Genomic DNA, 21,277 nt, shown 5'->3' with positions numbered 1-21,277 from the left:
AGCTCTGCCCCGGCCCCTCCTGCAGACTCTCCACCTCCTCCTTCTCTTTCTTTCAAACACTTAGTACATTTAGAGCCTGATCTTGTGCAGAAAACATCCCTGACATGTGAAGAGCCCCGGGGATTCAGTGAGCATGCTCCGCGCTCCCTCCCGCTGGGAAGAGGAAGCTCGTCCACATACGAGTCATTCCAGGCATAGTCGGCGTGTTAGCGCAGTGAACTCGCAGCGGGCTATGAGCGGCGCGAGCGCGGCTTTGTCCTAGGAAATGGGCTTCGGGTTTTCCTTCCTTGCTCCTTTCTTACGTCGAAGAAAGACCCGTAAAGACTTCTGAAACGATTTTTAAATGCTCCATTGAGGATCCAGGACGTATACCGTCTGCCCACGAACCCTTGAAGGGTTTTCTGCAAGTTCGATTTTGTGTGCGTCTTTTTTTTTTTTTTTTCACTTTTACTTTGTTTTGATCCGAGGCCGGGCCTCCGTCTTTGTGAAGTTTAAGAGAAGAGCCAGGAGCTGCTCAGCACTAGTTGATTTTGGAAACGTACTTTTTCGGGGCGAAAGCAAAGAGCTGGTTTTCTGTGCTAGCCCAATAAATGCTATTTATGAAGATGGACCTGTTGAACTACCAGTACTTGGACAAGATGAACAACAACATCGGGATTCTGTGCTATGAAGGTAGATGTTCCCTTCTAGAAACTGCTACCCTATTGCTTGGGTCAAGGCCACTCCTCCTTTCCGGTTCTCATTGCCTTCTGTGCATTTTGTTCTCTTTCTTGAGACTTTAGGGTGCTTTGAAAGGCAAGCGGTTCTTAGGTACTGTTTTCAGGACAAAGTTTGTTGTTTGTATCTTAGCCTTCAGGGGTTACAGTGGAGGTGGGGGCGGGGCAGGGGCGGGGAGGTGGGGACATATACATTGTTAAAAGTTTGCTTTATGCTTGCAACATACTAACTCCTCACATTTTAAACTCTTTTAAATTGTATTTCTTTTTTGATTTCTGTTGGCGTTTTCTTTAGAGGAGGAACTTCTGGACCCAAGTAAAAAGTTAAACATGCCAGGTTTTCTCTCTCTCTCTCTCTTTTTTTTTTTTGCTTTCATACTTACACTATCTACGTACAGTATTCCTGTTGTAGTCCAACAGCCAGCAAGAACTTTGGATTTTCACGTAGAGGGGAACAGAAAGTTACAGTGCGTTTTTGTGTTCAAGAGCGATTGTCCCAAACAATGAAGAATTTTTCTATTCAGTTTGGGGGCCTGGAAGGGCACCCATGTCACAGAGCACAGACTGGCCCTTTGTCTGATTTCCCGTTTCCTGTACAGCTCTGGGAGAGTTCTGACATTGAAGGATGTTCCCTCCACACTCCTGTCCCTTGTGGAAGTGATTGCACAACCCACCAACCAGAAAGCTAAATTAAAAAACAAAAACAAAAAAACAACTCGGAAATCTTATCACTTATTACCTCCTACTAAACCATGAGGTATTTCCCCACTGCCCTGTAGTATTTCAAGCTGTCTCTATTAGTAGTAAGAAGAGAAAAGGGAATTTCTTAATCCAACATTATCTACGTGCGATTTGAAAAAGTGGTAATGGTCTGAGTCTGAGTAGCCGGAGACACATCTCCGGGGGAATTCAGCTTGGCAGGGGAAGTGTTTTTTGTGTAACCACATACAAATCAAGGATACTTCTCCCTTCTGATTCAGCAGGAGAAGTTTCCATGTCTCTGCCTATAGTGAACTGAACATTGCTCTAGAAAGAGAAAACATGGAAGAAACTTGGGAGGGTGAGCCGATCCACTTGTATTTTTCGTGTAGAAACTTTAGCCCTGTTGCCCAAGCAGTCAAAAACTTACCCTTTCCCCTTCAAGGAAAAAATCTCATTCTTGGTTTTATTTAACTTTGTGGATGAGAATCTCATATTTAAAGTAGTCTTTTTTTTTGTTTGTTTTAATCCTACTTGTTCCAGGAATGCGAATTTTGGTGAATTGCTTTCTTTGAATCTGCTGCTTTAGGTATCATCCTGTTTCTAAAGTCACTCATTTAAAAGGCAGACTTTTTTTTTTTACATCTTTATTGGAGTATAATTGCTTTACAATGTTGTGTTAGTTTCTGCTGTACAACAAAGTGAATCAGCTATACATATCCATATACTCCTGTATCCCCTGCCTCTGGAGCCTCCCTCCACCCTCCCTATTCCCACCCCTCTAAGTGTCATAAAGCACTGAGCTGATCTCCCTGTGCTGTGCAGCTGTTTCCCACTAGCTATCTATTTTACATTTGGTAGTGTATGTATGTCAGTGCTACTCTCTCACTTCATCCCAGCTTCCCCCCCCCACCCCGTGTCCTCAAGTCCGTTTTAGAGTGGTCTAAGCAACGCCACTAGGCGTGTTTCCTGTGAAATTAACATTGCAGTTAGTTTAAAAGAATTTTTTTTCAGTGAACAAGAAACTGAAAACTTCTAAGGCACTTTCTGTTGGATTGTCTTTGTCATTGAGTAATAAGATATTTTCAGAATAAAACAAAGCATAATTATCAGCCTGAGAGAGGAATATAGGGATTATTAGGAAATAGATACCATGTTAATTTTTTGTGTCTGCAGGTGGTGAGGAAAAGCTTACGGAAAGCTTGTCCAGGTTGATCTGTTGTTTAGTAGGTACCATACACGAGAGTGGTCTTCTAGGTTCCCTCCTTAATTGGGAGGAAGAAACTTTGATTCTGAAAGTTGAGTAGATGTGTGGGATGATGTGCTGTAGTCTGTTTGGTTTAAACATCTGCTGCTATTTTCCTTATTATGAAAGTTAACATTATTTTAACACCAAAATAAATACACAGGAAATGAAGAAAAGCACAGCAAAATCTGAGTGGTGTTTATAGTGGGCTGTTTATGTCCTAGTGGTTTTCTCAGTGTAAACATTGCACACATCTGCTCTGAACTCAAAAGGGTGTTTAGAAGATGGGCATAAATCTTAGATGGGATTTTTTGGGGCGGGGGGGATAAGAAAAGTTGGAATAGTTATTGTTCCTTTTAAGTCCAGCACTTTGAGAGTATTCGTATTAAATCTATCAGCTCACCAGCATTCCAGGGAAGTTATTTGCAAAACGGAATGTACAGTTGGTGGGCAGTGTTTGATTTCACTTAGGGCCCAGGCATGTTTCACGTCTCTTAAAAATAAGGGACAAAATAGTTTTCTGAATTTTTAGTCTTAAGAAGGTAAGATGTTGACGGTTAATTATTCTCTAGGTTAGTTGTACTGTTTTCCTTATTTGTATTAGAGCTCTACTCCACAAAATAAACCTTGTGTCTGCACCATCTTTCCTCAGCCTCTCTAGGAACTTACGCACAAATAGGTCTTTTTTAGCCAATTCTCTCATAGCCTACAAGGTCTTTCTAAAACCCCACATTTAGGGTAGACTCCAGATGGCTTAGATATGACTCTCTGCTGGGTGTCTGCTCCTGACTTTCACCATAGAAATCCACAAGCATAATGGAAAAGAGAATTAAGGAAAAAAAATGAACCACAAATAGATTTGGGGTGGGGACCTGTTGGGATAGGAGAAGATGCTTGGCAAAGGGCAGGAAGAATCTGCGTTTGGCTAACTTATGGAAACTAGCTACCTTCATTGGTGATAAGCCAGTTAGCAGAACTCTGCTTGGGTATTAATGTGTCTTTTCAAAAGTCTCTGGTTTATTGCTGAAATTCTCAACAGTTAGCCAGTTCATCAGTCATCACCCTTCCTACTGTATGTTCAAATTATACCCGCTTGAATCCCAGTTTTGCCTCTTATCTCCTTGAAAAGGAGCCTTCATTTTTTCCCCTCTGAACTCCTGAGAATGCGCCACTAATAGACCGAAAGCCTCATGAAGGCGGGGCTTTGTCTTGGTCACTGTATCCCTGAGTCCTGGCACAGTGCCTGGTGTGGCTCTCAGGAAGTGGTGGACTCAGAAATCAATGAAATCTCTCTGTCGGCAGCTGTGCTCGCTGCTGTATAATTTAGCACTTAATTTTATACTGTCTCATGTTCTCTAATTATCTAATTATTGCAGAGCTATCCAGGGCCTTAGATATAGCTAATACATTTGCCTTGTTTTTACCAAGAAAACTGAGACCTAGAGAGGTAACTTGTCTGTCCGAGTTTATTCAGAAAGTTTGTGACAGAATTGAATTGCGGAGCAAAGTGGTTTCAGTTAGTCTGTGATTCTTCTATACCGCACCACCTCTCCAAAATTATTTGATGTCTTGCCTCCTTAATTAATCATCACCTCCTTGATGTTAGGGGCCGTGCTCTGTCCCAGGGACCTTCACAGCCCGCAGCACAGGGACAGCATCTTGGATCACGATGCACAGCTGAGTGTGACCTGGATTCTTCTTTGCTCTGAAACCAGTTGTTGGTCTAGGTTCCCAAACTCTTGTGATCATCAGGGAAGACGGTAATCAGGGCTCTAGGCGAGGAGAGTCCTCGGAATTCGCTTGCCTCGCTCCTTTGGCACGAAGCTTTGCTAACTTTGCTCTGACTGCAGGGGAGGAGGCCCTGTGTAGATGCCAGTCACAGAGAGTTTCCTCAAGGGACCAGGGAGCTGGTTCGACCATGGACTTTTCTCAAGATGGCTGATAGTTCTATTTACATAATTACTTAGTGCTGAAAACTTAGGTCCTAATAAATGTACTCCTGGTTGGCCGTGGCTTTAAGCTGCTGTTAGTGATACTTTAATTATGGGTTAAGAGCCAATAAGGTGTAATTTGGTAGAAGAGTTCTTCCCTTTTAATTTAATGGTGTGATTTACATTGGGAGAAAGGAAGAGTAGATTGTATCTTCAGATCTTCTGAAAGTTTCAGAGAAGAGCATTACAAGTTCCTGGACTTTAGAGCTGTTCATTGTTTCAGAACGTAATTATCACTTGTTTCATCACAGGCTACATATAAATGAATTTTCTGGAATTGAAAGGAAAATGTACACAACGAGGGTGGTTGAGTCGAGTGAGACCCCACTAGGGATGTGAGCGAGGCCCATGCCCTGCTGACGGATTTCTTTTGTTTTCTGCCAGTTTAACCAGCAGCAGTTTAATGGAGTCCTGGTTTCATTGTTCTTTGTCTAATGAGCTCAGAGGCATCAGGAAACTTAGGAGTGTCCGGTACTAGTGAGTTGAAAAGGGCACAGAGCAGAGCTGCTTTGTACTGGCTGTATTCTGTCCCCCGCCCCGAACATCAAGTGACCAGCTCTTCACCCAGGGGTGAGGTAAAGTGTCTGCAGCTGTTTTGCTGTGGAAATTCATTTTACTGTAGCTTTTAATTTGTAGGAGAGGGTCGGGAGTGAAGGGGGAGGGGGGGAAGGAGAGCTGGAGAGAGAGGGGGGAGGGGGGAGAGGAGGAGAGGTTGGGAGGAGCTTGGTTAATAAAACAAACTCAGGTGAGCCCAAGAGCTCTCCCGCGAGGACCTGGCCAGTATGTATTCCTTCTATCTACAGTTTGGGAGGGAACGTGTGATTATCCCCTCCTTCCTTCCGGCTCCCCTCCCTTGTTTCTCTACCCTTTTCTGGAAGGATTATTTTACTTGGCTGTTTCTTGGAACCTACACCAGCTTTGTTTTGGAAGGCGGATTTCTCTTCCTTCCTTCCGCCTTACTTCACTCTCGTCCTCAGGGCCTTCAGTTCCTAGGGTGTTTGGATTCGTTCGCTGTGAAGGAAGATCATTTTAAAAACACACCGTAAGATATGAAGAAATTCCCCCTCTGCGTGTGAGAAGATTCGATACCTCTCCTTAATAGTTCGGTTCTGCTTTATTGTGAGGATGTTGCAGAAAACTGGGTTTTGTCGTGAAGAAATTAGATCCAGATTTAGCACTTCTGCATGTACACAAAGATATAAAATCAGTCTTACCAGGGATTGTTTCTGACTGTATCTGTTTTATCTCTCTGTATCTGCACGTTTATTCCGTGACTGTTTATATTTAGTGGTGTCTATGTATATACTGGGCTCCTTGGAGCTGAGCTCAAGCCTTCCTCAGCAACGTCCGTTTGTCTTACAAAATAGTCCCTCTCCCTTTTATTTTTTAATGAATTAATATATCAGCCGCTCCCCCCACCCCAGCCCCCCAAATACTTCAACCACTTTATTTTAGAAGCAGAGTCTGAAATTTTGATTTTCTCTTTTGCTTTCCTTCTCTCTGCCTTCCTGAATGTTACCTGTTCTACTAAGTTCTGAGGGATTATTGCCATCCGTTTGCTTTCTTATCTTGCCTTTTCTACATTTTCTTTCTTAGAATTCTGTAGATTGTTTTAATTTCAGTGTATTGTATACAGGATATGTTTTAATCCTAACAATGTGAATCACTTCAAGTTGAAAGAATGTTTATTTATGCTAAATAAAATAGAAAATCTCTTCTGAAAGTTGTCTTTAATTTGTGGCTATTTGTATGATCTTTTCTGAACTCTTAACATTTCACCCATCTGTTTGCAAAGAAGTCTGTAAACATAACAAACTGAAAAATATTTAGTAAGTGATTGGAGAAGACTCAGTACTGTGCTTTTGTAACCCAGTATCCATTCTCTTAAACATGTATGGAATGCCTCTGCTCTGCTAAGGAATGTGTTAGGTCTTGGGTTGATCTTTCTCTGTGTCTGTCTGTCTCTCTCTGTGTGTCTCGGTCTCTTAACATTTTTTGTTATGGAACATATATAGACATAAAAGTACATAAAACATATGTGTAATTTATAGTTTAAAAATAATCAACCTTGTAATCATCATCAGGTGAAGAAGTATTCAACCGCCTCCTTCAAGTGTTCTCTCCCAGTCAGAATTCCTCCCGACCCCAAGAGGGCGTCGCAGTTGTAACTTGCTTTTCTTTATACGTTTACTACCTATGTGTGCCATTCTAGACAAATTAGCTTAATTTTGTCTGGTGGTTTCTTTTTGTTTTTTTTGTGGGTTTTTTTAGCCCTGTTTGACTGGAATTATCCTGTAAGTCTTCTCTGTGTCTTGTTTATGAGATCTTTTAAAGTAGTGGCCATGTCCTAAGAGGTTGTCTTCTCCATATGAAGCCTGCTTCTCGGGTGGGGGACGGCTTCACCCTGGAACTTTCGCGGATGCCCCAGCCTCCCTTTTCACTCACCTGCTGCTCCCCTGTTAATAGACGTGGTGTTGCTTTGGTCTGAACTTTTTTTTCAGTCAGTATTTTGGTCACAGTCGTCACCACTGTTAAAGCCCACCAGCATCCATGTGTAATGGAAAATGGTGTGTTAGAAAAATTCTGCCCAGCACAGATGTAGAGAACAAACGTATGGACACCAAGGGGGGAAAGTGGCGGTGGGGGGGGGGGGTGAGGGGGTGGGATGAATTGGGAGATTGGGATTGACATGTATACACTGATGTGTATAAAATGGATAACTAATAACAACCTGCTGTATAAAAAGATAAATAAAATAAAATTCAAAACAAAAATTCTGCCCAGTTTTGGAGAGCGCAGGACTGGGGGAGGGTGGGGGGACACTTCTGGAGATACATAGGTTAATCAGGGTCTGAACAGAAACTTTAGTTGTGCATTAATGAGCAATTTGCTTGAAGGCTGAGACGTGTTACAAGTCAGCTTTGTCGCAGCGCCAGGTTTCCTTGGATGGTAATGCAGGGACTTGTAGATATACAGAAAAAGCTTAAATTGTTTGTTCCAGTACTCAAACAATACTCTGCATTGTATAGAGATGGCTGCCGGAGAGCAACAAAGAGCTGAAACAATAGGCGGCCTCATGCACCACCTAAAGTTATGAATGAAGAAGGACCCTCCGTATGTATCCCTCTTGGTGTTTATTTTATATCTGTTTTGCATGAAAAGAGTTGCCTGTTAATCCTTCTTGGCTAATGATTAGATTTTAATGGAGTGAATTCCAGAACTGAAGGGTTTGAGGCAGATGCTTTCTGCCGAGCAGTGTAGCACAGTGTTCACACTCCCTCACCTTACGCTGGACAGAGCCTGTGCTGTTTCCCTGTTACCAGTCGAGGGAGTGATGAGTGCACATTTCTGCATGTTTCCCCCCCTTTGAAAACAAACACACCTTCCATGACGTGGCAGCCCTATTAAAGTGACAAGGGATTAATTTAAAATTTTATTTCGTTGTCGGCAGCTTTCTCCTGTACCCATTTTCTCCCTTTCTTACTATGCGTGTCCTTTTAAACTATTGTTTTTTTTTTTGATGAGCAACTGATAAACTATTGGCTGACCCCACAGAGAACCGTGTTTTATTTCCCTGCTGAAAAGCTCTGACCTCTTTGCCAGTGCTTAAAATCACCCAGGAGAGTGATTTGGGTAGCTTTTTAAAGAAATATGTAATAGCAGCTATAGTACCAGGCTAGAAGTTCTATGGCGTGGAGGGTAAAAGGGATGGAAAATAGTAGTCATTCTCGGTGTGAAACCTATGTAAAGTTCTGTAACACTGACGCACTGAATTCCCCATTGGGAACAATTACCACCAATTTCTGGAGATGATGATGGAGCCCTTTTTCCGTTAGAGGCTTTATTTCAATAAAGGGAGGGGAGCGGTAGAGTGAAGTAGAATTCCAGGACTAACAGCAGACATCAAATATTGCTCTTAGCGTCCAATAATAAATATAACACATAATAGATATATATATAAATAAAGTGATATATATATAAATATATTTTTACATATTTTCTCTATATAAATATATAAAATACATACACACACGTGTGTACCATACATGGTTTTATATTTTGTTCGACAGAGAGAGAGAATGAGAGAGAGCCTTCTTGTAGAGTGGGAAGAATCCTTATATACCATGTAAGGAGAAAATAGTGGAACCACCGCATCTCCTTGGCTTTCCTGCCTGCAGGCTGTTCAGAATCTGACTCCATCCTTCTTTCCTTTCCCCTAGGCCCAGTGAAAGGCTGGTTCTTCTATTTATGCTCACAGGTCCCTACCCTCTGGCCTCAGGGACTTATCAGTGATTGGCTTCTTTTCTGATTTCCTTTCTTCCTCTTCTTGGGTCTTTCCCTTCATCATGTGCTTACGCACAGGTCTCTCCCAACTTTAAAACAAAAACTAACCCATCCCTAAACCTTGTGTTCCCTTCTTACCTATTAGGTCTCTTTTCCTTGCCATCCACGTTATCGGAAGAAGGTCGGTGTTCTCTGTTTAGCTTCTGTCCATTCGCTCCTCATTCCACCGCCATCTGATTTCTGTTCCCACGACTCCATTGAAACTTTTTTGGACAGGGTCACTAAATGTTACCCTCGTGGCACGTTCAGTGGACACTTGTTCGTCCTTGGTGGTTCCAAATTCTTAAAATTCTTACATCCCTTGGCTCAGAGACTTATGGGGTCCCCACTCCATCGTGAACGAGGTGCTGTGCGCGGCACTGGCAGGGGTTTTATGTGCTCCTGGGGGTGGGTAGGAGGGTACATGAGAGAGAGGCAGGCTGATAAACATTTGTTCTGAGCTTGAGAACAGATTGGAAGGAAATAGGAGAAATAGGAGAGGACGTGACTGTGCGATGCTTTGGTCAAGAGGTGGTGGCACCCCAAGTCACAGCGGTGGTCGTGGAGTTGGAGAAGGGGGTAGATTTTAAAGATGTTTGGAGAGAAGCCTGAAGGGCATGGTTCTGGATGGGAGCAGGGGAAGAGGCAGATGACGGGGAGGATAGTGGCTGCTTCCTCAGCTTCCGGCTTGTCCACGTGGAGGGACGGTGCTGCCATTTGCAGAGACGGGAAACACAGGGGGAAGACTGGGTTCTGTGGTGAGATTGTGAGTTTCATGAGTTTAGTTTTGGGTGTGTTAAGTTTGAAGGATCTTTGAAATTTCAAAGGAGAGATAAGTATTAGAAAGTTGAGTATATAGGTTTAGAGCTCAGAGAAGTGGCCACTGCCGGAGATGGTAATTTGGGACAGAGAATAAGAATGGTCACCTAGGAACAAAGACTAGAATAAGAAGTTGAAGAGGTCCTAGGAACTCTTCTCTTAGTCAGGTCTCCATGGGTTTTCTTCATTATCACTAAAATAACCGCATCACCGACCCCACCTCTCATCACGTTCCCTCTGGGCCTTGGTCTGTAACATCACGGGAGTGTCATTCCTCATGTACCCCTCCAGCCTCATCCTCCACTGCTCTGTCGCCCACGTCATGTCTCCCATCGCTCCTTCACTTGCACCTGTGGTCCACACACACCCGACTCCTTCCTTCCAGTGAGCCGTGGCCTCTTCCTGAGATTCCACCTCTTCTTTCTCATGACGCCTGTTAGCCTCTCCCTCAAGGGCAGAGGCTTCTTCTGGAAAGTGACCCTCTTCACCCCGACCTTCTTGGCAGGGTTAGGTGTTGCGTTTGCGTGGCGTGCCACGTGTGCTTCTGTCAGAGCATTTGTACTCACCTGTCTGCCTTGCTGTAAGCTCTGGGAGGGCCAGGCCTTTGTCTTTGGTCTCTTTGTTCTTAGCATCAAGCACCGTGGTGTCTGCTTATGAGTGAATCCACTCCACTGTCTTTTCATTAAAGATAAAGAGACATTGGAATTGTGTGACTAGCCCAGGGATGCTCAGTTAGTTGAGAACACAAGGGAGTTTGTTAATTCTTAGAATGTTCTTAGAGGGGGGACAGAGAGCCAGGAAAAGGAGGCATATGAAGGTTGGGGGGGCACTCTTTAAGGCTCAGTGTCTGTAGAGAAACATTTTGAAGTGGGCTGGTTGCTTAGAAATAACTGCCCCTCCTCATCTGTTTTTTTGTTTTTTGTTTTTTTGTTTTAAATAGAAGGGGCACAGCCCACTGGGGAGACACATCGATCTCATCATTTTATTTTTATATTTATTTATTTATTTGTTTGTTTGTTTTTGGCTGTGTTGGGTCTCCGTTGCTGTGCACAGGCTTTCTCTAGTTGCAGCGAGCGGGGGCTACTCTTAGTTGCGGTGCGCGGGCTTCTCATTGCAGTGGCTTCTCTTGTTGTGGAGCATGGGCTCTAGGTGCGCGGGCTTCCGTAGTTGTGGCGCGTGGGCTCAGTAGTTGTGACGTGTGGGCTCAGTAGTTGTGGCGCACGGGCTTAGTTGCTCCGCGGCATGTGGGATCTTCCCGGACCAGGGCTCGAACCCGTGTCCCCTGCATTGGCAGGCGGGTTCTTAACCACTGCGCCACCAGGGAAGCCCCTCATCTTGTTTTCTAATCACTTGCCTTTAGTCTATGAAGTGAACTGATCACTTATGGGAGAATATTTAATACCTGTTACGTGCCAGGCACTGTTGTATGTGCTGGGGATGTAGATGTCAACAAAATAGACAGCAGGATCCCTGGGTTTTTGGAGCATAACAGCGAAGATGGGAGGCACACAATGAAGATGTAAATAAAGAAAGAAGGTAATTACAGGTTATGAAAAGCGTTCTTATTACAGGTTGCTGTCTCTTAGCTGACTTACTGTTTACAGTAGTTTTATCCACGCTCAAAAAGTGACTAGCATTCCCAAGCTTTGAGTGGATGATTTCCCTTATTGTCTTGTGAAGGACTTAAACGTATGTTGAGGAAACTTGAAAAAAGTTTCCTTTGGAATCTTAGAAGTGTGGAGTCTCCTACTTGGTTTATTCACTGTGATCAGAGTCAGACTGCCTTGCTTCATCGTACCTGTCTGTTATATTGGGAACTAGTGTTTATTGCAGTCTTCTCAACTTAAAAAAACCCAAGATAGTCAAATGGTTCATTTGGGTCCTAATAGGAATAAAATATATATTTAGAATTTACAAATTCAGTGAATTAAAAAAAAAAAGCCCAGGAAATCAATGGATTAGTTGTATGTTCTTTTTAAAGTACTCTAGTCAGACCTTAAAAGATATTGCCCTGTCTGGGATAGATCCTCCAGTAACCCAAAGGAATTTTTATTGGGAGCTCTTATTTTGTGATAACAGAGTGTTTGCCGAGGGCTAGACAAAAAGTCAGTCTTGGACTTCATGTGGATAATGGACTGGAGTGTCCCACCTGTTTGGTTTCCTTTTTTTCTTTCGTTTGCATTGAAACATAATTAATTATGGTGAAATCTTAAGGGCATGCGTTCAAGAATTTTCCCCCTCTGTTTTTACTTTTTGTAACCACTACCCAGATCAAGACATGGCGCATTTTCATCACCACAGGAAGTTCCTTCATGCCCCCTCGCTAGGCGGTACCCGTCCCCCAGAGGTAATGTTACCACTGCTTCGACTCAGTGGTCATAAATTAGTGTTGCCTGCTCTTGGGCTGCACGTCAGTAGAATCATTTGATTCCAGCTTCTTGTGCTCGGCGTAATATTTCTGAGATTGGTCCACGTTGTTGCCCAGATCAGTAGTTTGTTCTTTTGGATTGCCCTGCTGTAGTCTGTCACACGAGTATATCACAATTTGCTTCTCTGTTCTCAGGTTGATGGACATTTGTCTTGTTTCCAGGTTTTAACCATTACGAATAAAGATGCTCTAAACAGTTGTTTCACTGTGGCAAAGGTATACCATAAAATTTGTTATTTTAGCCGTTTTTAGGGTACAGGTCAGTGGTATTCGGTCTGTTCACTTTGTGGTGCAGCCTCCGAACATTTTTATACAAGCCTTTTTGTGGACATATGTGCTCCTTTCTCTTGGATAAATACTCATGGTGGAATTGCTGGGTCATTGGGTAAGCTGAACTTTTTTTAGAAACTGCTCAACTGTTTTCCAAAGTGGTTGTACCATCTGACGCTCCCACCAGCAGCACCTAAGGGCTCCAGGAACTCTGTGTCCTCACCAGTACGGGGTGTCACCAGTCTTAAATTTTAGCCCTGCTGGGGGTTTATCATTGGACAATATCCAGGTATTTTTCACTGTTAACTTGTAATCCGTTACTTATTGGAATACCTGCTAGGACACTGCTGATTGGTACGATGTGCCAAAATACATAGTCTCTGCTTTGGCTGAGCTGATGGCCTCAGTTAGAGGCTGGAATATGCATGTTTGTTGTCTAATTGGAGGGCAGAGGTAGTGATTTTGGTATTGTTCAAAGGAGGGGTTGTTTTTCCAAGTGGGTAAATCCAAGGCCGTGGAAACCAGGAGGCAGCCAGAGTGAGAGATGTGAACAAACACCAACGTGGCACAGAGGCCTCTTTTTTTGGGAACACTTTCCCGTAGTATAGTGTTGCTTTGCTTTAGTTCATGTTGGGTAATGATTCATCCACCCACTGGCCTGTTAAAAGAAAGCTCAGGGATTAAGGTCTCTCAGCTCCAGTTTGATTTATCTCCTGGTTTACCTCCCATTCCCTCTAGGTTCTTCTAATCTGTGACTCGCCCCCCCCCCCCTTTCGAATGCCCTCCACGCTCCTTTCCAGCAACATGAATTCTATAGATCCTTCAACCTCCATTTATAAAACTTTACCTGAAACTTTTTATAGGCAGGAATAGTACTGTAACCTGTTGAATTCTCAATTCCTGGCAAGATGCCTTGTTGTCTTTCTGATTGTTGTCTGATGATGTTTATATCCTTTTCTTTTGAGTTTCTGTAGAGTTTACAGTCTGTAATCCTCATTTAGCAGTCAGAGCACCTTGTATTTTGTTATCTTTAATGTAAATACAGCGTGACATTGAAAGCAAACAAATGTAACAGCTTCCATCTAAATAGGTAAGGTGCTGAAGGTTGTCTTCGAAATAGTCACCCTGGAAAATTACACGCTTAACCCTGTGACGATCTCATTCCGAGAGCACTGCCGGCGATTGAGAAGCTGCCTTCATGGTCCGAGATACAGTCTTTTGAATATTTTAAACGGTTACCAGTAATTAAATATATATATTAGATATTTGTAGAGGGCTCATTCTCTGCCAGGCTCAGTTCTATGTAAGTGTGCCTAGAAAATGATGAGCTGCTTTTTCCTATGTCATTGTAAAGCCAGTTCCACAAGTGGAGTTTGAAAATATATTTTAATCAGTGACAGTTTTCTTTGGAATAAGTAGGTTCAAGTCATTCCAGAATGACTGCCTTGGAAATGACAACACTCATTTGCATGCTCACCAATAATTTTTAAAATTCAGTTTTATTGGGGGGGGTGTGTGTGTGTGTGTGTGCGCGTGCGTGTACACATACGCAAGGCAAGGAGTCTACTATCTTTTGTGTATCCCGCTGCTAGTAAGCAGCACGTCTTGCTGTGACGTGGCCGGCACTAAGTGAGTGCGTGGTGATTTGAGATCACAGAGCCCTTATTTTAGAGGGCTGAGATAATTTGGCTGTTATGCGAGGTAGACTGACAATCTCTGGCTTCATCTGTGTACTGTTCAGCTTTGCTCACTCATTTGTATGTTTGTGAAGTTCTAGCAACGTGTTCTTCAGCTCACTTTATGGAAGATTTGAATGCTGCCTAGTTTGCCTGAGAGGGATTTTCTGTTGAATGACTCCCCCATTCCCATCGCTGATGGGGGATAATCACAGCTTATAGTGACCACAATGGTGTCCAGAGTGCAGTTCAGGGAATAGTTGGTGCACCTTAAAATACTTATTGCTGCCTTTAAAGGTTTTGAAATCTTCAGCTGTGCTAGGTCTTATGTGTCATGAGGGAAAAAAAAAAAAATCAAGTTCCTGCCCTTCCCAGGGCTTATCTTTTAAGTAACAAGAGGAGAGCGAGAGAAACTCCGGTGACATGAGTGACACTGGGACACATACATACCCATACAGGGACTCACGTTGTTTTGATTTTGTGGTGTGTGTGTGTGTGTGTGTGTTTTGCACAGTTTATTTCTTTGGGTTTAGAAACTTTCCCTTCTGTGTCTGATTCATCTCACTTGGTCACATCGTAGCCGTGAGGGTTGATGGACTGATTCTTCTAATGCGCAGGGTTTATCTTGAGAACCTTGGAAAGATAAGGATTCACCATGTTTACTGTCCTCCATGTTGGCTCTGTTTCTGCTGTAGCTTTTAAAAGATGATAGTTGTTTTTTTAATCTAGTGTTTTTTTAACAGCTTTACTGAGATATAATTTGCATATCATAAAATTCTCCCGTTTAAAACGTACAGTTCAGTGGTTTTCTGTATATTCGCAGAATTGTGTAACCATCGCCCCGATCTAAGATTAGAACATTTTCATCAGTGTCAAAAGAAATCTTGTTCCCACTGGCAGTCCCTCTTCATTCCTTCTCTTCCTCCCGGGCCCTGGTAACCACTGGTTTACTTTCTGTCTCTATAGAGCTGCATGTTCTGAATGTTTCATGTGAATGGAATCATATCATATATGGGTTTTTGTGACTGGCTCCTTGCACTTAGCGTAATGAAAGGCTCACTCACGCTGTAGCAGGTGTCACTGCTTCATTCTTTTCTATGGCTGAATAATAGTCCCTTGTATGGATGGGTCCCATTTTATTTATCCAAAAGTTAATGTTTTTTAAGAAGCAGTAATAGCTCCTGGATAGAGGTGAGGCTGAGCAGTTATACAGACTATGATGTCTTCTTCAGCCCTGAAAAGCAGAAGAAAGGCAAACCGTTTTGTTTGCTGATCTGCACTTGAACCCCAGCAAAATGTCATGGTCACAGTCCTATGGTGTAACCCCCTGGTGCAGTAGCATGCTTTATTTTCAGTATCTGAGTGATAATTTCTGCTCACAGGTAGACTGACAGTCTCTGCCTTTGTCTTTATTCTGTTCAGTTTGGGTCACTCACTTACACGTTGCACCGATGGCTCTAGAGGAAGTTGGTAGATTCCTCGCTGTCAAGTAATTTGCACTTTAGTTGTGGTTTATACACACACGTCTGTGTGTGTGTGTGTGTGTGTGTGTGTATGGCAGTGAAATTGGAGTTTCTGTGTTAGGCCTCTAATTTTACATGGATGTCTATTGATAGATATGTGTGTATGTTTAGAACATTTCTATTATATATAAAGTTAAATAGATATGTATACATATGTACCCAGATACATAGGTAGGTAGGTAGGTAGAAGGAAGGTCTTTGGCACTTCAAAGACTTCAGAACCATAATGTCATTCAACCTGAACCATAATGGATTATCAACTAAGTGTTCTGTAGTTTTTTTCTCAGTTATCGTGGGGTTAGACAAGGCAGACTGCTGAATGCTAGCAGTCCTACCTAGGAGGCGCACTCATAGGATACAAGAAATGTGCTGCTGACACTCACACGTAAGTCCTGCGTACTGTGTTTAATGATGTCACCTGGTTTTTCAATTTATTTGTGCTTTGTAATAAACTTCATATATCTAGACATTTGCAGGTTTCTTTCCCGTTTTTTTTTTTTTTTTTTTTTTTTTTTGCGGTACGCGGGCCTCTCCTGCTGCGGAGCACAGTCTCGGGACGCGCAGGCTCAGCGGCCATGGCTCACGGGCCCCGCCGCTCCGCGGCATGTGGGATCTTCCCGGACCGGGGCACGAACCCGTGTCCCCTGCATCGGCAGGCGGACTCTCAACCACTGCGCCACCAGGGAAGCCCTGCAGGTTTCTTTAAAAGAAAAACAACAACCTTGTAATCAGATGTCTGCAAAATGACTTCTAGGATAAGTGTTTCCCTCGGTACAGATTCTCTTTGAATTTTTGTTAAAAAGCTTTCACGTATTTAAAGTATCTAAAAAGGTTCTGTACTTTGTAACTCTGACATTCATGGAAACATCACCTCTTGTTAAAGTCTTCCATAAATGTTGCAGTCTTTGTGATTATTCTCCTTTAGAGTGTTCTGAGTCCAACTGGTATAAAAAAATGTCTGAATGCTCAGGATACTGTTAGGACTTTGTCACTCATGTGAGCTTTTTGGATGTCTAAATGATGCCTACCCTGACAGATGTTTCCTGACATTCATTTTACTTGCAGGATTTCTCTCGTGTGGTTTCTCTGCTGTACAATAAAGTATGACTTCTGGGGAAAAAAGAAAGAAAATGTGTGGCCACAGGTCAGGAGCCATTCCTCTGTCATGAAGCAGCGTTGGAAAAGCAACCTGGGACAAAAGAAAGAGCCTCTGGCACTTTTGAATTTTGGGAGACAGAAACCTTTAGAAATTAGCATGAGATTCTTTGTAAATTATTTTATTTCTTATTTTATGAATATGCCCAGCCTGAAATGAGATGTTTTAAAAGGCAGATCTAGCAAAGGGCGTTTTGACCTCCTCCGCTGACGCCACTTACCCGGGCCTGTTCTTAACTCAGTCCGCAGCTTGCCCGGGAGTGATCGCCGTGGCCTTAAGTTAATCCTGGGGAGCCAGCTGGGCGCACGCTGGCACGCTCCTGCTCAGCCAGTTGAGACTAGTGTCTGCAGTTAGAGTACAAGTTCCTCTGCTTCCCTGCCCCTCTCAGTTTTCTAGGCTTGGAGAAATTTACAAATCAGTAGCCGTGGACTCCATCTGCAAAGCTTTTATTGAACATCTCAGGGTCCTAATCCAAAGCTTTTGGGGGAATGAGTTGTTTTATTATGTAGAAGACATGTAGGAACTCTATGGCAGTAGATGCATTACAGGGAATATAGGGCAGCAGATGGTGAACCCATGTTGCTTATGGGGAAATTGAGGTATCGGTGAGGGTCCCCTCGCTGAGGTTCTGAACGCTAAAGAGGTGAACATTTAAAATAATTAGGCAGAGAAGTACCAGTACATCATTGTTTGAAAACAGGGTCTCCTACAGGTGGTTTTTAGGTATTTGACCTGTTACCGTTGGCTGGAGGAACCAGGACGGCCTAAGTCTTGCTGTCTGTACCCCTGATGCTTCGGGCGTTTCCTGATCAGATGCTTGAGCCTTGAGATACTCAGTCATCAGTTCTCCTTTCCAGCAACCACATCACTGTACAAACACCCCTTAGGCAGTTGGAAATGTTTGATCAGAATATTGGTTGATCATAGTATTGATCAGTTTTGAAAGTGGAAGAGGCACAAGAGAAGATACCCACTAGCGTGCATGGGAACGTCTGGGGGGCATGCTTAATGACAGATTTTGAGGGTCCCTGGACCCCCTGGGACTGGGTTCGGGCCTAGGAATATGCATTTTAAACAAGCATCTCAGGGGATTCTGATATAGGTGGTCCGGGACCACACATTGAAAAACATTGTACCGAGTGGTGAGTAGGAGGAGCTGAACGAGACACAATAAGGAAAATCCCCACAGACGATGGGAGTAAACTGAGAACCACTTTTGCTTTAAGTAGGAGCTTGGTGTAGATCATGATCAGACTTAACCAAAAGTTAATTTACTCCCAAATTTTCAGGAATACATTTGTCACATGAAGTCAGTTTCACCTGAAAAATATTTAGCATCTTACAGAAAACCGCGAGAGAAAGAATGTAATTCCTCCTGAGTATACAACACCTATTTTTATTTTTGGCTGCGTTGGGTCTTCGTTGCTCGGGCTTTTCTCTGGTTGCGGCGAGCGGGGGCTGCTCTTCGCTGCGGTGTGCGGGCTTCTCACTGTGGTGGCTTCTCTTTTTGCGGAGTACGGGCTCTAGGCGCACGGACTTCAGTAGTTACAGCACGTGGGCTCAGTAGTTGTGGCACACGGGCCCTAGAGCCTGTGGGTTCAGTAGTTGCGGCACGTGGGCTCAGTAGTTGTGGCTCGCGGGCTCTGGAGCGCAGGCTCAGTAGTTGTGGTGCATGGGCTTAGTTGCTCCGCGGCATGTGGGATCTTCCTGGACCAGGGAGCGAACCTGTGTCCCCTGCATCGGCAGGCGGATTCTTAACCACTGCGCCACCAGGGAAGTCCCTACAACACGTATTTTAAACTTTTTGCTAAAATAAGATCCTTTGCTGCTTCTGCTTCATACATCCTTCCTCTTATTCCTCCCAAGCAAGTCCCCGGTGCCTTGACAGTGTCCCAGTAGACAATCTGTGGTCTCAGTGGGGTACCCTGATAACGTGTGGGTGAATGTGGAAGCAAGGATTTGGATGTGAATGAGTTGGCATCCCTTTCTCCATCTCGGTTTATCACCTCTGGGCTTTCAGCCACCTCTGGGATTCATAATAGGTGTAATGTGAGAATCTTCAGTGAATGTCCATCCGCCTTTGAGAGGTTGGAGCATTAGCCATTTAAGTTATTTGCCGAAATACCGAGTGCTTATGTTAATTGGATCATCAAAGACTGAACCTCCCTGAATGAGTATAAGAAAGAAAATGCAAGTCTTTCAGGCCTCAGTTCTCAAGGCAACAGATGGAAACCTCTCAATTACATGAGCTCACATCTGTCCCTCTGATTTGACTGGGTCTGTGCCACAATGTGCTATGGAATTAGTGATTCTGTAATCCCTGGAAAGCACGGTTGAAGTGAGATTGACAAAGAGCTAGACCCTCAAGGTTAATGGCACAGGGAGAACAAGAAGCCTGGAGAACTAATAGTGAAATACAAATGTCAGTGGTTGCAAACTGCTCATCCATTTAATTTGCTGGAAGTTAGTATAGTCTAGTAGACCCCAAATTAAAATGTTTCAGTATTGCTTTGTTTCTTCATTAGTCTAATTCCCATTGACCTTATGTCAAGGCTAAAACAATTTAGAAGCACGGCTAGCATGGGAACAGTTTTAATGACTATTGTCAGCATGGTTTTAAAGGAAATAGGTTGGCAAAACATATGTAGGTCCTTAAATCTATTAATAGTGTGAAATTTTATTTCTTTGTTTTGTTAAACCATTAACATAAGGCTTTGGGGGATGGATTGAATTTCTGAAATGCCAGAATGTCCATGGTGAATATCACTGTTATTTATTATTTCGGAGTTTGCTACCCAGGTGTATGCAGTGGGTATTTAGCAATGGATGGGGCCTCATTCTACATAGGCCGGCCTATCAAGAAACGGCATGGCAAGAGAGTGGCTTTTAGGAGAGCGTTTGTAATAAAATTTGCATACCTTCTAAAGGGAAGTAAGAGTAAGGATCAGATTTTCGTTCCTATGCCTGCAGGACATAGATAAGGGGAAAAATAGATTTGAATAAAAAGACAGGATCGGAGGACATCTTTACAAAGCAAAAATCTGATAGGGGACTTGTGTGTAGAAGATATAAAAAAACTCTGACACCTCAACTTTAAGAAGACATACAGATGACCAACAGGCACGTGAAAAGACGCTCAGCGTCATTAGTCATTAGGAAATTGCAGATCAAGACTACAGTGAGATACAACGTCATACGCACTAAAATGGCTAAAATAAAAAAGACAATGACGTGTTGGTGAGGGTCTGGAGACGTTGGAACCCTCCTATGTTACTGGTAGGAATTGAAAATGCTGCAAAAGCCCCTTTGGAAAGCAGTGTGGCATTTTTCTCAAAATGTTAAAACACAGAGTTGCCGTTAGGTCCAGCAGTTCCATTCCTAGGTGTATAGCCAAGAGAACTGAAAACATAGCCTCACAAAAATCTGTCCACGAACATCCATAGCAGCATTATTTATAATAGCCAAAAAGTAGAATCAGTCCAAATGCCCATCACCTGATAAATGGATAACTAGAATGTGGTATATGTCATAGGATGGAATATGATTTGGCAGTAAAAACGGATGTATTGGCATAGATCATGGATGAACCTTGAAAACACTATGCTAAGTGAAAGAAGTCTGACACACCAGACTACACGTGTGATTCCGTTTCTATGAAATATGTCCTGAATAGGCAGATCTATAGAGATAGAAAGTAGGTGCATGGTTGCCAGAGAGTAGGGGTCGGGGGCAGCGTGGGGAGTGGCTGCTAATGGGTATGAGTTTCTTTCTGGGGGGATGAAGTATTCTGCCCTCAGACTGTGGTGATTATTGTACGACCCCATGAATACACTAAAACACGTGGAATCGGGCACTTTATTTTATTTATTTATTTTTAAACACCTTTATTGGAGTATGATTGCTTTACAATGGTGTGTTAGTTTCTGCTTTATAACAAAGTGAATCAGGTATACGTACACATATGTCCCCACATCTCTTCCCTCTTGCGTCTCCCTCCCTCCCACCCTAATCGGGCACCTTAAATGGGTGAATTTTATGGTATGTGAATTGTATTTCAGTAAAGCTCTTGTAACATTTGGAGATTTGAAGTGGAGAATGTTGTTTGTTACTGTTACTCCGTTCATTTGACTCTTGGCAAAGTTCTACGTGTGCCTTTGCTCACGTGAAAATACTTTGCGAAGTACCGTTAGCTTGATCATGAGCCTCGGTGATGGCACCTGTAGTCAGTGCCGTGGGTGTCTAGGCTTTGTGTCTGGCGCTAAGGGACCTTCCCTGCTGAACACGATACACAGCTCTTCTCAAGGAGCTGACAGTCAAGTATCGTGCTTTCTTTATAATCACTGCCAGCTATCTTATAGAGAAACAAATCAGTGCCATGCATGTTGTAAATTAAGATAATCTTTACAGAGAATAAGTGGTGTGTTTGTCAG

The 21,277-nt window shown here is 43.1% G+C and overlaps 1 protein-coding gene across 1 annotated transcript in view; it reads left to right on the top strand.

Moving 5' to 3' along the window:
* Positions 1–202: 202 nt before the first annotated feature.
* VGLL4 (vestigial like family member 4) overlaps positions 203–21,277 on the top strand; it is an 81,330-nt gene continuing 60,255 nt past the window's right edge. Inside the window, exon 1 of the mRNA XM_082662774.1 lies at positions 203–672. Within this exon, the coding sequence (XP_082518900.1) occupies positions 591–672 (82 nt within the window). The 5' untranslated portion in view covers positions 203–590. The remainder of the gene's footprint in view (positions 673–21,277) is intronic.

Source organism: Grampus griseus (assembly GCF_964374135.1).
Source record: "Grampus griseus genome assembly, chromosome: 10".
Lineage (NCBI taxonomy): Eukaryota > Metazoa > Chordata > Mammalia > Artiodactyla > Delphinidae > Grampus > Grampus griseus.
This window is presented reverse-complemented; position numbering and strand designations above follow the sequence as displayed.